A 14,601-nucleotide genomic window follows, 5' to 3' on the forward strand; every position below is an offset into this window, starting at 1 on the left:
CAGGGTCGGATATATCGATAGTCCCGGTTATATCGATATTTTTTCGGACTCCCTTGAATATCGATATAACGAGACTTTACTGTATGTCATACACCAGGAATCGTTGTGCGGGAAAGCCTTGAAAATGTAACATGTAATGAGCACCATGACGCATGCATTTACCTTTATCAGCCAAAGGTTTAAATCACCGCCAGTTCAAGGCATTTCTGACGGAGTTAGAAACGGATCATGGTTATTTGCCTTATCACACAGAGGTGCGATGGCTAAGCCAGGGAAAGGTGCTGCAAAGATGTTTCGATCTTCGTGAGGAGATTTGTCTGTTCTTGGACAGCAAAGGGAAAGACATAACACAACTCCGAGATAAAAGGTTTCTACATGAAATGGCTTTTCTGTGTGACATAACGGGTCATCTGAATGCAATGAACTTGCAGCTGCATGGTTGAGATCATGTTATCTCTGATATGTACAGTACAGTGAAGGCATTTAAAACCAAACTGACTGTGGGAGACGCAGATGCGTCAAGAAAATTTCTGCCACTTTCCCAGCTGCCATACCATGAAAGAGAAGCTCTCTCTTTCATGCTGATAAAATAGGTATACAGTGAGACCTCAACTTCCGAACTTAATTGGTTCCCAGACAGAGTGTGTAAGGCGAAAAGTGTGTATCTAAAAAAAAAATCCCATAGGAAATTAAAATGGGAATAATCCGTTCCCTGGTTTCCATAAAATATACCTTTCAACTAAATAAGCCTTAAAACTACACACAACCTACCTTATCCTATGTGTAATAAATGTGCTATTGTATTGTAATGAAAGAAATACACTGCACTGAGAATCATGAAACACTGGACGTGATGTTATTCTGTCCATTTGTGCCAATGGATGGTCCTCACATGAGATTAGCCTTGATGTTGATGGTGTGGGAGCTGTGCCTCAGGGATGGGAGGTTGTGAATTTGGGACACATCGTCAGTAGTGTGCCAAAGAATCATTGGGTGTTTCGGCCTTTTAATCACTAGACACCCTCATCGATGGTGGCCAGCGACAGGTTGATCACGCCTGCGCTTGTGTCCCATGCCCAATCAGATGTTCAGAAGCTGGTGGGGGGGGGGGGGGGGGGGGGTCTTAGGTTGCTGACCTATGAGCCCAACAAGGGTCCTTCCTCTTCATCCAGATCCAGTGGCTGCTTCTTTCTGCCGCTTCAGAGAGTGACCTAACTGTGTGCCGCAGAGCCTGTCCATGGATACCCAGGTCTTTTAGCAGCCTGATGGTGGAGGAAGCCACAAACCCTCTGCATCCAACTTCAATTGGATATATATGGACCTTGGTTTTCCATCCCCGCTGTTACGCATCCACTGCGAGTTCTGTGTAGCGCAGCTTCTTGCGCTCATAGGCCTCTTCAAGAGAGTTTTCCCACGGGACTGTGAGTTCTGCGATGTAGACAGCCTTGAGTGAAGGGGACCAGAGCACAAAGTCTGGTCTGAGGGTGGTGGCTGCCATCTCCGCTGGGAAAACCAATTGCTGGCCAATGTCAACCCGCATCTCCAAATCGCGGGCCCCGGATAGTTGTCCAACTTCTGGTTTGGCAGTAGGATGGTTGGGCTTTTTCTGTCCCTCTCGGATGAAAGTCAATTCCCATCTCCAAAGTTTTTTTGGAGATGGGAGCACATCATTGATAGCTCTGATGATGAAGCTGATGTTGCTTGCCTCCATTTCCCAGAGATCCTTCCAGCTGAGCCTTCTCTTCTCCATGCCTTCCCACCTCACCCATTGTCCCTGCTTGGCAAGAGAGACAGCCGTGCAGTTCTTTCAGCTTCCTCTTGGCGGCGCACCTCTGCTATCACCATTTTCCTTCTTTCCGATGTTGAAGCCTTACGCCAAGAAGGTTTGTTTGTAAGGCCAAACCCCCCTCTTCCTAGCTGAACGTGTCCCACAATGTCGCTGTGCCTTAGGGCTGCTGTGGCCTGCTGCACTGCAATGGATGGCGTCCATTTCCGTCCCGTTGATAGGGGGGATGCAGCTTGACTGATCTTCCGGTCTCTGGAGTCTGTGAGGGTCATCTGAAGTCTTTTAGCGCACTTGTACTCTTCGGTGAGGCTTGTGATTGGAAGCTCAAGGACCTCTTTGCCATAAAGGCCGATGTTGGACAGACAGCGTGGAACACCAAGCCAGCGTTTCACATATCTAGTGAAGACTCGCTCCATCTTCTCCACAGTTGAGAGCCCTCATAGACTGAGTGGCCACATTACCCGAGGGAGAAGTCCGAACTGCAGACACCAGAGCTTGAGCTTTCCTGGCAGCTGAGTCTTGTTGATGTTTCCCAGACTATTGGTGATGTCCTGCTTTAGTTGCTGCACTTGATCTTTGTCTCTGAGGCTTGCATTGTACCACCTGCCCAGGCTTTTGACCGGTTCCTCAGACACCGTTGGTATTGGCTCATCACCAATGCAGAATTTCACGTTTTTTAGCTGTCCCTTGACTATTGAGATGCTGCGTGACTTGCTCGGCTTGATTTTCATCCGGGCCCATTTGATGTTTTCCAAGTTTTCCAAGTAGCCGCCTGGTGCAAGCTGCGGTAGTGGTCAAGGTGGTCATGTCAACCATGTATGCCCGGATAGGTGGGAGGTGGATTCCATTCCTTGTTCGCTCACCTCCCACCACCCACCTTGAGGCCCTGATGATGACCTCCATGGCCATTGTGAAGGCCAGGGGTGAAATCGTACAACCTGCCATGATGCCGACTTGTACACGCTGCCATGATGTTGTGAAGCAGAGTTGCAGGTCTTCGAAGTAGGCTTTTACCAAGGCAGTAATGGGTAATGTAACATGGAAGAAGTTGAAGGATTCCCAGAGAAGGTTATGGGGAACTGAACCAAAGGCATTGGCCAGGTCGAGGAAGATGACATGAAGATCTCTCTTGTCTTTCTTTGCCGCTTGGATTTGGTGCCAGATCATACTAGTGTGCTCCAAGCAACCAGAGAACCCAGGGATGCTAGCCTTCTGTACAGATGTATCGACGTACTTGTTCTTCTACAGGTAGGTGGAAAGTCTCTGTGCTAAAACATTAAAGAAGATTTTCCCCTCAACGTTGAGAAGGCTAATTGCACGGAATTGACTGATGTCTGCCGCATCCTTCTCCTTGGGAATTAGTACGCCTCCGGCCCTCCGCCATGCCTTTGGTATTATCCCTTTCTGCCACACAATCCTCATGAGTCTCCAAAGATAATGCAGAACATCTGATGCGTTCTTGTAGAGCTTATATGGAACTCCATTTGGCCCCGGGGCTGATGCTGATCTTGCACGCCGTATTGTGTTGTCCACTTCCTTCCATTTTGGAGGGCCAGTCTCGAGGTTGAAATCTGGTGGTTCAATAGGGGGGATGTCATGTGGGATAGCTAGTTTTTCCTGCCTTTTTGTGTCCTGGTGGACCTTTTCCAGATGCTTTTCAAGTTCCTGCTTGGAGGTTTTCAGGATTCCGCTTTTGTCCTTCGCGAAGAGGTCTTTGACAAACTTGAAGGGGTTTTTATAGAACCGTGTTCTTGTGTGTTCCTTGTTCTTGCGACGTTTTCTGCCCTTCGTAAGGTTGCCAACTGGCATTTGATGTCCCCTTGGAGCAGCATGAGACATTCTTTCTCTGAATCAGAGGCCTTCTTCCACTGTTTTCGCAGGTCCCTTCTTTCTCTGACCAGTCTGTCTATCTCTTGCTGCCTCCTGGATTTGGTTGGTGGTGGTCTTGCATTGGTGGTTTTCCGGATGTACACTCCAAAGCGCTCCTCCCCGTAGTGATAGATGATGTCACCAATATTTTCCAGCTTTTTCTCTGCTGTGCCCACTTGTTGCTCCAAGATTTTGGTCCGATCGTTATTGACGGTTTCCCACTCTCTTTTCTCGATAGCTTTTGGCCACTTCACACTTGGTCTGTGCCCTTTGATCTTGTCCTCCTTGGGAGGTCTCTGTGGTTGCGTGGGCTCTTCCACCTTTCGTTCTGTAAGTGCATTACCATCGTCCCTGACAGGGGTGTAGACGCTCTGCGAACTTTGGTTGTCGTCCCGTCGCTGTGCTTCACTCGACTTATTTGACTATATAATAAAGTCACTTTATTTACATTTGTGATGGTCATTGATGGCTCTTAATTGACACCTGTTGTATTGATTTGTAAAGTCTTACGAAACTGAGGCATCACATTATCATTCATCATGTTGATGATTCTCATAGCCTTTTCTGGATGGAACTGTTCAATAAAAGCCTGCAAATCAACTGCTGAATGGCCTGCTTCTGCCTGTCCTCTTGAAGGCAAATTAAATTCTCTATGTTGATGACCTCATTATGGTCAGCAACAAGCTCCTCAATGTCATCTGCATTCACTTTGAGTCCCATAGGTGCTGGCAGAGATTTTATTACAACAAAAGGCGCAAGTCCGATGATTCCACGGACGCGGAATAAAACGCGACAAAAGAAAGCGGGCGGGGCGAATAAAATGGCACGCTCGCGATCGGAAACCGGAAAGCAACAAACTTGCGCGATCGCGTCTAACAATCACCTTGTGCAAAGCAAACTGTTGGATTTGCCAGCACAAGACACAGCGATTCACTTTCGTCATAATCATGTCACTGATGAGGTGACGTGACTCGTTGAAATGAAATGAAATTGAAGTGTCGCGAGCGGCGGCCCCATCCCAGCTGTCAACTCGCACATGACAATTTAGCGTGACTATTGACACGCTGTTCCGGTGTGTGTGTGTGAAAACACTAGCTCTGATTGGCTTACCATGACACATGACTCTACCCTTTAGCCAATCACAATCACTTCTATCACATCTTGACAACACAAAAACGTTGGCAAGTGTTTGTCCCTGCTCATTCAGTTAGACCACAGGTGTCAAATCCGGCCCGCCACATCATTTTTTTCGGCCCGCAAAAGCAAATCAAACTTGTTAAATTCCATGATGATTGCTAAAATCTGAGCCAAAATTTCATATTTTTGGATGTCAACCACAATAAAAGTCATTATTCTTGACTTCGGATTTGAAAACGAGTTATTCATTAATTTGCTGTGTCCTCTATATGTAATATTTGAAGGGATTTAAACATTCTAATGGGTTCCCCAAATTCATAATGGCCCTCGAGAGGAAACCATAACTACAATGTGGCCCGCGGCAAAAAATGACTTTGACACCCCTGAGTGAGACAATGCTTTCCAAACAGCCTATAAGAAGTCGTGCGCTATTCTCGCACCTGAACGCACCCCAAGTCTAGGATGACAAATAAACAGAGCAGAGTAGACGTGTACGGCTGGTAGTTTCTTCAATTTATTCATAGTAACGCACCACATTTGAACTGAGGCTGAAGGTCCCATAATAGTAAAATTATCGGCAAAAAGCTCCTCGGAGGCGATGGACGTGTGATTTCAGAGAGAGGGGATGTGGAAAGCAGCGCCGGCTGGAGCGCTGTTTGGTCGTGTGCTTCCGCCGAAGATCACTCCGCCAGATCCGAAGGTCGTGTGCTTTCGTGTTCCAGCAGTGGTGGATGTGTAATATGAAAATAGTGCTTATTATAAGGTTTGATTTTCATAAATTTGATGTTCGTAAGACAAAAAGTTCGTAATATAAGGTGTTTGTAAGTTGAGGTCTCAATGTACTTGCCGCTGACGTCCGACGCCGAGTTCCTGACTTTGAAGCACAAAAAAGCTGGTGTGAACTGCTCGGTAATTGGATTGGATTGGATATGCCTTTATTAGTCTCACAGTGGAGAAATTTACATTTCACAGCAGCAAAGTGATGAAAGGAATGAAAGTAGAAAAACAAAAATACATGAGCTGCTGGAAAGGCAGCCACTCTCGTGGCGCCGTCTTGAAGTCAAAAGAACAAAAAAAAAAAAACCTAAACTAAATAACAAATAATATGACAGCATAGAGACAGTATGACCAAACAAAGACACAGAGAGACATTCATTCTTCAGGACTTGCTGTACCCTCTTTGTGATGACATGAAGCAGTTCTAGATGAAAGAGGAGAGGATCAAAGCGTCTTTCCACCAGTGGATCAGGGACATCATGGTGGAATGTGCACGCCGACTACAAGCTAAATGTTGAAAGCAAACACGCAGCTGTAGCATCCATTGACGAAAAGAGATTGACTCACATCTCCTGTTCCACATAAATCTGCTTCAATTCCAAGCCGCAACAGTTCCACATACGCATCGGCGCTCTGCGCTGACGCTCCTTTCTTCTTATCGCGGGTTCCTCAAGCCATGCATCCATCCAGCCACAGACTGTCCAACAGCACTGACCTTTCCGCTAAACAAAGCGGGGCTGTGAAGATGCTGCCCATTACAGGCGCAAAAAAGCACAATGGCCCCTTTGGTGTCCAGCGATGGCAGTCGAATGGCTCCGACATTCCTCCCATTCAAAAACAGTACTGGCATATTCATGCTGCCGAAAAGGCGCCACCGCTCAGCACAGTCTCCTCCTTGATGAATGTCATGGTCAAAAATGCTGGAAAACAATCTGTATCCGTTTCACACGATGCACAACAACACAAAGTGACAAAAGAAAACGCAAAACAAGACAAAAACAACCAAAAACCAAACCAAAAAACCATACCAACCAAAAACCAAAACCAACCAACCAACCAAAAAACCAAGGCTCATGAGAGCACTTGCTGAGGCTGCCTACTCGGGCGCCATCTTGGACTTCCATCCAATCCAATCCATTTGCTGTTGACGTGAAAAGCTCACCGCCAAAGCTTCAAATGGAGTTGATTGAGGCAAAATATGTGGCAGCGGGTGCTGCGGAGTTTGACCGTTTCCTCCCTAACACAATGCCCCAGCTGCGCATCCAGGCTGCTCAAACGTTATCTATGTTTGCAATCACATACCTGCGTGAACAATTGTTTTCTTGAATATACCTGAACAAAATCACACAGGAGTCGACTTACTGCTGAACACCTTCACTCAGTTCTGAAGATTTCCTCAGCTCAGAGCCTGATTCCGAACATTGATGAATTTATGGAAAATATGGGACACCACCAAGTATCGGCCTCAACCTCAAACAAGTGAACATTACTGTGCAATCACATATTTAGAGCTTATATTTAGTTCAAGTCGAATAATTAAAGTTTAATATTTGTTTTCACTGCATGTTACTTCTCCTTGAAGAAAGTGTTGTTTTTGATTAATAAATTTTTGCACTTTATTTTATTGTATTTCAATCCAATTATATTTCAGTTGAGTGGATGATAGAAAATTGCTATTATTTCTTTCTTTGAAGTTAGCCCACTTTCGCTAAAATAGAAAATCTAGGCTACTGATGGTGCCTTGAATAATACCGGTTTCTTTCATTTAAAGGACAACCAACATCAGTTTTTTGTTTCCTAACTAACATCAGAAAAACGTTTTATAGCATCTAAAATACCCAAAACACACAGTATGATCTTTTTATTCATATGCAAAACACCAATAAAAATCTGCAAAAAATTGAGCTGCAAATGGGGCATTTTCAGAAAGAGGGAGAATATGCTTTCTTGTTACACGTCCAGTTATGAATATGATTCAAATAGTTCTGAAGAGGAAAGCATACATGTTTGCAATCGATTAAAGAATTTATTACATGAGCTGCCGATTTGCAATCGATTAAATAATTTATTCCGTGCCATTTTGAGGCAGCATTGGGGGGAAATGTATCACCCGAAAAGGGGCAGAAAATGACGTCCAAGCTCCTCTGAGGAATTAATCAGCCCGTTTCCACAGGCTGATAAATTCCTTCCATGGAGCTTGGTCGCCCTCTTCTGGCGGCTTTTTGGTGCAACACGAGGTTTTCAGACCAAACAAGTACTGCAAAATACATTGACGTGATGGAAGGACTGCTACAATGTGTCTTTTTTTTTCGGTAAGGGGCGTTCCTTCAGTGACGTCACGTACGGACTCGTCACCAACTCAAAAACAAGACTTCCTGAATATTCAGCGCGAGTCTTAAAACGTAAAATATAGCTATATGCGGTGGAATCTTTGTAAAATACGCTCAGTAGAAGTCATTTGAAGCCATTTTACAAATTATGGACACAACTTGTCCGGAGACGTCGGTTGTCCTTTAATGGTCATGTCATGGGCATTGTTATATTAAGTAAATTTGTCTTTTGTGTCTGTTGAAAATTAAAGACTACTGACAGAGACATGAGAAAATATTGCTTTATCTGATCATATTGCAATATATTTGTTAGGTTTTCAGTAGGTTCAATTAGGTTCACTAGACTATATGCGTCATTAAAAAAAATCGATGAACATTCAATCAGTCCGGCCCTCGGCTTATAGCAATTTTTTTTTATTTGGTCCATTTGACTTTGACACCCCTGCCTTCGAATCTGTTCTTTCATCAGAAAAAATGTTAATTCCTAAACTATATGGGTCAGGAGTTATACTCCCCCAGGGTTTGTTTACCTTTCCAAACCCCGCCTCTCGGGCCTTGGAGACGGTCTCTTGCTATTTTACCACGAGAACTGGAAAGTCCTTCCAAGTCTCAATCCCGGAAACTCTTTCATTTTAATGCCTTGCATGTCAAATTTCCAGACCCGGCCCCACAATCATAGTCACTGTTTACCGTGCCCCGAAACCACATTGTGACTTTTTAAAAGAATTGTCTGCTGTCCTCACCCACCTTGCCTCTCTGTCACCAAATATAATTATTCTGGGGGACTTCAACATACGCATGGACAATTCCGCCCTTCCTCTCACCAAAGAATTCACTTCCTCACTCGACAGTTTTGGCCTCCATTAATTCTCTGACTTTCCCACACACATTAATGGATACACACTGGATCCGATTTGCTGTTCTGGTCTTACCCCCTCCAACTTTACAGCTAATGAACTACCTATAACGGACCATTTCCTGGTTTCATTTAACGTTTCCATCACCCGCTCTCTCCCCAAACCACCCCGCATCGTCACTTATCGTAACATCAGAGACATCAACACTGTCACCCTACGCTGAATCCGTACTCCAACTCCTCTCCTGATGAACTTGTTTCCTGGTACAACGCGGACCTCACCAACACTCTCAACGCCCTTGCTCCTGTAAAATCCAATTTATTCAGTCAGCCCCTTGGTTCACCGCTCATCTCCGCTCCATCAAAACTAAAGCTTGGCAACTTGAAAGACTTTATAGGAAAATTGGTCTCACTGCTCACAAGGACATCTACACAGATTACCTCAACCATTACGCTATCTTGCGCGCAAAATCACAATACTACTCTGAACTGTATTTGACTCAAATACTGGAAACACACGGGCTCTCTCTTCCCTGTTTCACAAAATCATTCAACCCGCTATTTCCCCCCCCCCCCCCCGCACTTTTATTCCTCAGATACTTGCAATGCTCTGCTTTTGTTTAAATGATAGGATCAACAAAATCCACCTGCACCTCGGCTCCTCTACCTCTCCCATCCCCCAACCTTCATCAATCCTGGTTTTCCCATAACTTCCTCAAACTTCACAGCGAAAAAAAACGAGCTTCTTCTTTTCGGTACCAAATGCACCCTGCACAAAGAAAACAGTTTCTCTCTCACCATTGACAGTTCAACCGTGTCCCCCTCCCTTCAGGTCAAAAGCCTGGGCGTCATCCTTGAAAGCTCTTTCCACTCCCATATGAATAACATAACTCGGTCTGGATATTTCCACCTCCGTAATATCAATCATCTCCGTCCCTCTCTCATCCTTCACACCACTGCTATCCTCATCCACAATCTCGTCACCTCCCGTATCGACCATTATAACTCACTTCTTTTGGGGGTCAATCAAAAATGTCTCCATAAACTCCAACTCGTCCAAAATTCCTCAGCCCGGATCATCACTAAAACCCCCTCCTTTCACTGGCTCCCTGTTAAACTTTGTATTAAATTCAAAATACTTCTGTTTACATTTAAAGCCATCCATAACCTTGCCCCCCCTATCTGTCTGACCTGCTTCAAAGTTCCATTCCCTCTCGGTCCCTCAGATCCTCATCCTCCCTCCACCTCTCTGTGCCCTCTGCCCGTCTCACCACGATGGGGTACAGATCTTTCAGCTGCTCTGCTCCCGAACTCTGGAACTCACTTCCACCCAACATCCGTAATATTGACTCCCTACTTTTAAATCCCACCTCAAAGCACATCTGTTTACAATTGCATTCATGGTCTAGTTTAATCAGCTGTTTTGTTATTTATCATTTTACTTATGGTTTTATTGTTCTGTGTATAGTTCTTTTAATTGTAAAGTGTCCTTGGGTGTTCAGAAAAGTGCTTGTGAATTAAATGTATTATTATTAGGAGCCTGAAATGAGGGCAGCTGTCCAAAATACAATGCCATGCATACATATTGGTTTATATAGTGCTTTAACAACAGCTGATGCTGGAACAAAGCGCTAACATAGAAAATAGGAAAATGCTGCCCGCTTATGGAAGGCAAAAAAAAACACATTGCCAGAGGCCATGGCTAGCGCTTGCACCCAACCAAGAGAAACAAAAGGCGAACAAATTCGGGAATGGCGCTCTGTCATATTTTCAATTCACGAATACATTTTTGAATGGCAGTGAATGAGTTGCAGTGAATGAGTTAATTCAATGTTCTTTATTTTTACGTTCACCAGTTCAACCGACCCTTCATGCTGGCTGTGCAATCATCCCGTCGAGCAAGGCACTTTCAACGAGCCCTTGACTGGGTCATACTGTGGCTTAAAGCCTTGGGAAGTAAAATGGCTTTGCATATGACAGAGCCAATTTCTTTGTGGGTGAAAACCAAGATGGATTGTGGAGACAACTCTGAAGAGGACATTCGACTCAGGTTTGCAGCAATTCTCATAGTTATAAATGTTTCAGTCCAGTTCATATTTTCTTTGCTGTTCATCATAATTTCATAGGACGATACGTGATGGTTTTGGTCCTGACGTTCCGGACGAAAGAATAATGCTTTGCCTTTTGGATGAGGAGTTGCGCGTCTACAAGGAGGAGGCAGGTAACACCTTGCAGGAACGCTACAACACTCTTTGCGATCTGCTGGACATCTGTCATGAAGAGAGCTCCCACACACACTTGCGTGCTGTCTACCTCTGCGAAATGGCCCAAGTTGTTTGTTTTCAGGACTTCAGTCAACAGACTGACTGGTAAGAGCGCCTTCTATTTAATTTCAGTTCCGTTAAGTACAGTTCAAGAGCGGACTCTCGTTGTGACGCCTCATAAGAATAAAATGTGATGACTACAGCTATGGCGGATTACATATATTTTAATTTTATATTTTTGTGTTCATTTGTTTCCCCGGAGCAGTAAGGCAGTTGATTTTACTTATGAAGCTTTACGGCTCCTGGAAGAAGAAATAGAGACTCCTGAAAACACAAGCCGACTGAAGGACAGCAAGGCGCATGCTTTGCTTTGGCTTTTTATCTGCACTCTTGAGAAGAACCTTCAGGAGGTGGGCAATGGTAGAGGTGCACGACCTGAGTGAATAAGGACATTTCTACGTGGCACTTTCTCACACTCACACACAAACAAGTAGCAATTAGTGTTGAGACTTGAGCAATTAGTGGGGTAGTAGCAAAATACCATGTTCTCATAGAAATGTTGAAGACTGTAATGTTTTTTTTTCTTTTTTGTTTAACTTGATTGCCATTTGAAATGTCTGGAAATAAACTAATAATTGCTTGACGTTCAAGAAGACCTTGTCTTATTATTGTGGTGTTTATTGTGTATCGTTCTTACTAGGCAATTGAAAGGGATGTAAAACTTCAAGAAATGCGTAAGCAGTCGTCGTGTGTAGAAACTCCATTTGGGACTAATGATTTTGATCTTGAAGAAAAGCAGAAGAACGAGGGCAACATTTTGGTATATGATGGTCTGAAATTCAACTTGGCTGCACAGACAAGTATGTATACCTTTTAAATCTCATTTTAATTAGAATTTGTGCTTTGCAATACATGTCATTTATGAAATTAAAAATGTAACATTCTTGTGCAATTTTGTTTTTGTTCCGCAAAGAGTTTTGCCAACCTTTAGAAAGGGCGCTGGCTGAGTGGGCCGCCCTTCTGCGCGCTCCAGTTTTTCCTTCTGTCAGGAATCCTAAACAGACATACAGCTCTATTGTGATGACTGCATCTCTCTACAAATTAATGGGAAAGGTAACATTTCATCCACTTGATTTGTGGAGTTTTAAACAAGTCGACAAATTAACCTGACTAAAAGTTTTATATGATCGAATCTGGTTGCTTTTAATATTTAAATTTGTTTCGACCATTGTATTTTTTTCTTTTTGTGTGTTCTCCGATTTAGCCTCTTAAAGCTTTGGAAGCATATCAGCTTGCTATTGAACTGTCTCGCCGACTTGGCGACACTCAAGGATGTGCATATTCCCTTGGTCAGTCGGCCAGCCTCCTCTTGGAAATGGGCTCCACTGACCAGGCTTTGGTAATGCAATTTTCCAATAATGAATCTCAACGCACTATACATCCAGATATCATATTTTCCGATGTATAAGGTGCACCAGAGTATAAGGCCACATCCTCAATGAATGGTGTATTTTCAAACCTTTTCCATATATAATGCGCACCGGACTATAAAGCGCACCTTCAATGAATAAAAATTTTCCAAATATAGTAACTGTATATAAGGCACTACAGTCGAGGCTGGGGTTACACACTACATCTTCTAAAGGGGACAATTGAGTCGTGGCTGCTGACAGTAGTTTCGAGACCTGTTGTGGCTCAATATTACTTCACATATAAGGCCCACCTGCATATAAGAAAAGGGAGGCTTTTGCGTGCGCATTTTACACCGTAAAATAGTCATTTTTCATTGAGCAGAAATCACTTCCTGGGTGGTAATGTTTTTCAGATTCAGATTGAAGAAGCAGAAATAATGGTCACCACTGATCCAAGCATTGAAGGACCTTCCTCTGACCTTCTTTTCATCGTTTTGCTGAAATCTCAGTGCTGTTACAATACTGGACAGGTAAGCAACAGGTGCCCAACTATCGTTGCCAAATTCTGAAGTAAAATAGTTTTATTTCATGTAATTGTATTGTCACTTGGATAGGTGGATTGTGGGGTATCCTATCTGTGTGCTGTACTGAAAGAGGCCAATGAGCAGAAACGTTCCAAGAGCTGGTATATGTTGCGAGCTCAAGCACTTCAAACGTGCAGCTCCTACCTCAGTTTGGACACGACTTCCCTGCCACAAACGCAACGGAACCGCATTACGCAGCATGGTAGACAATTTAACATCTAACACACAAAAATGACTAACTTCCATCATTCTGGTGTGGTCTAGCGGAATACTCCAGAGTTCATTTCTGCGTTTGTATCTCAGGTTTCAAAAGCCCGGATACTGCTTTGTGTGAAAGTCTGAAGCTTCTCTGCAGCCTGCTGGTCATTTTTGTGGGTAAAGGCTTTTATGGGAGTAATGGAAGTGGCTCAGACGTGCGCTTTATTGAAAAAGGTAGGAAAAAGTGATCAATGTGCACATTTATTTATTTTATTGGCCATTGGTAGTTTTGTGACCCTTCTCTTGATCAATGATAGGAAATAATCTTTTGTTTAAATGGCGGCTGTTGTCGGAGCTGTTGACCTGCTCAATGAAAGTGATTATGCTGCGAACCAGCTGTGGTGCTATCAATGATGCTCGACTGCAGTGTCAAGAAGCCCTGAAACTTGCCATTAAGTTACAAGCACTGAGCCAGTAAGTGCGTGACTTTAATACCACTATTTTGTATCGATGTGCAGGAAAATGGCAGAGCTGCAATAATTTCACAGCACCTTGTTGCACTGTTACCATATCCCCCAACTATTCCGGTTTTGCCGTAATGAATACGGTTTTCATTATCCCACTCTGGGTTACGGTTTATTAATGAAAATTACGGTTTCCAATAAAAACATTACGTCAAAAAATTGTCAAAATAGTAAATACCCCACGTTTATTCAAAACAAGAGATCGCTATGTATCGTATCTATTTAGAACAATTGATCGGCACAGTGCCAGCTGTTATTTTCCTCTGGGTGAATTGAGCATGCTACGGGTCATTCCAGGAATCGAGAGTCAAGAGTTAGCATTGTTTTTATCAGTGTATTGTAATTGCATCTGCCGGAGCGAAAGAAACAGTGTGAAAGTGTGAAATCTAAAAGAAATACTTATACTTCAGTCAAGAAAAGGTAAAAATTATGCGATTTTGTAATTTGAGTTTGATAGCTATTTTTGTCAACCCATAGGAATGTAGGGTCGATATGCATATACAATAAAGTCTCGTTATATCGATATCGGTGATATCGATAGTACTGCTTATCACGATACTATTTCTATGAACGCAAGGAGAAAATTTACATGCCGCAGGATCGGATATATCGATAGTCCGGTTATATCGATATTTTTTCCGACTCCCGAGAATATCGATATAACGAGACTTTACTGTAGTTACTAACAATGCCTTACAATTAATTGTACTTTTCAAACAAGATTGATTCTTAAATGTTGGGTTGATTGTAAGATAATTATGTTTAGTTTTCTTAAAATAGTAGCAAACATATTTTCATGATTGACAAGTTGAAATATGGGTATTTTTTTTCTCCCCAAGTACAGTGATACCTCAGTTTACGAAC

General features: G+C 43.4%; 1 protein-coding gene across 1 annotated transcript in view; it reads left to right on the forward strand.

The window, feature by feature from the left end:
• espl1 (extra spindle pole bodies like 1, separase) overlaps positions 1-14,601 on the forward strand; it is a 39,363-nt gene that overhangs the window by 8,134 nt on the left and 16,628 nt on the right. Inside the window, exons 8-17 of the mRNA XM_089005066.1 lie at positions 10,612-10,805; positions 10,882-11,124; positions 11,285-11,429; positions 11,720-11,879; positions 11,993-12,132; positions 12,284-12,418; positions 12,845-12,961; positions 13,046-13,217; positions 13,319-13,447; positions 13,531-13,687. Coding sequence (XP_088861192.1) covers positions 10,612-10,805; positions 10,882-11,124; positions 11,285-11,429; positions 11,720-11,879; positions 11,993-12,132; positions 12,284-12,418; positions 12,845-12,961; positions 13,046-13,217; positions 13,319-13,447; positions 13,531-13,687 — 1,592 coding nt within the window. The remainder of the gene's footprint in view (positions 1-10,611; positions 10,806-10,881; positions 11,125-11,284; positions 11,430-11,719; positions 11,880-11,992; positions 12,133-12,283; positions 12,419-12,844; positions 12,962-13,045; positions 13,218-13,318; positions 13,448-13,530; positions 13,688-14,601) is intronic.

The sequence above is a fragment of the Hippocampus bargibanti genome, linkage group LG01, assembly GCF_051943395.1.
Source record: "Hippocampus bargibanti isolate YZ-2025 linkage group LG01, ASM5194339v1, whole genome shotgun sequence".
NCBI classification, from domain to species: domain Eukaryota; kingdom Metazoa; phylum Chordata; class Actinopteri; order Syngnathiformes; family Syngnathidae; genus Hippocampus; species Hippocampus bargibanti.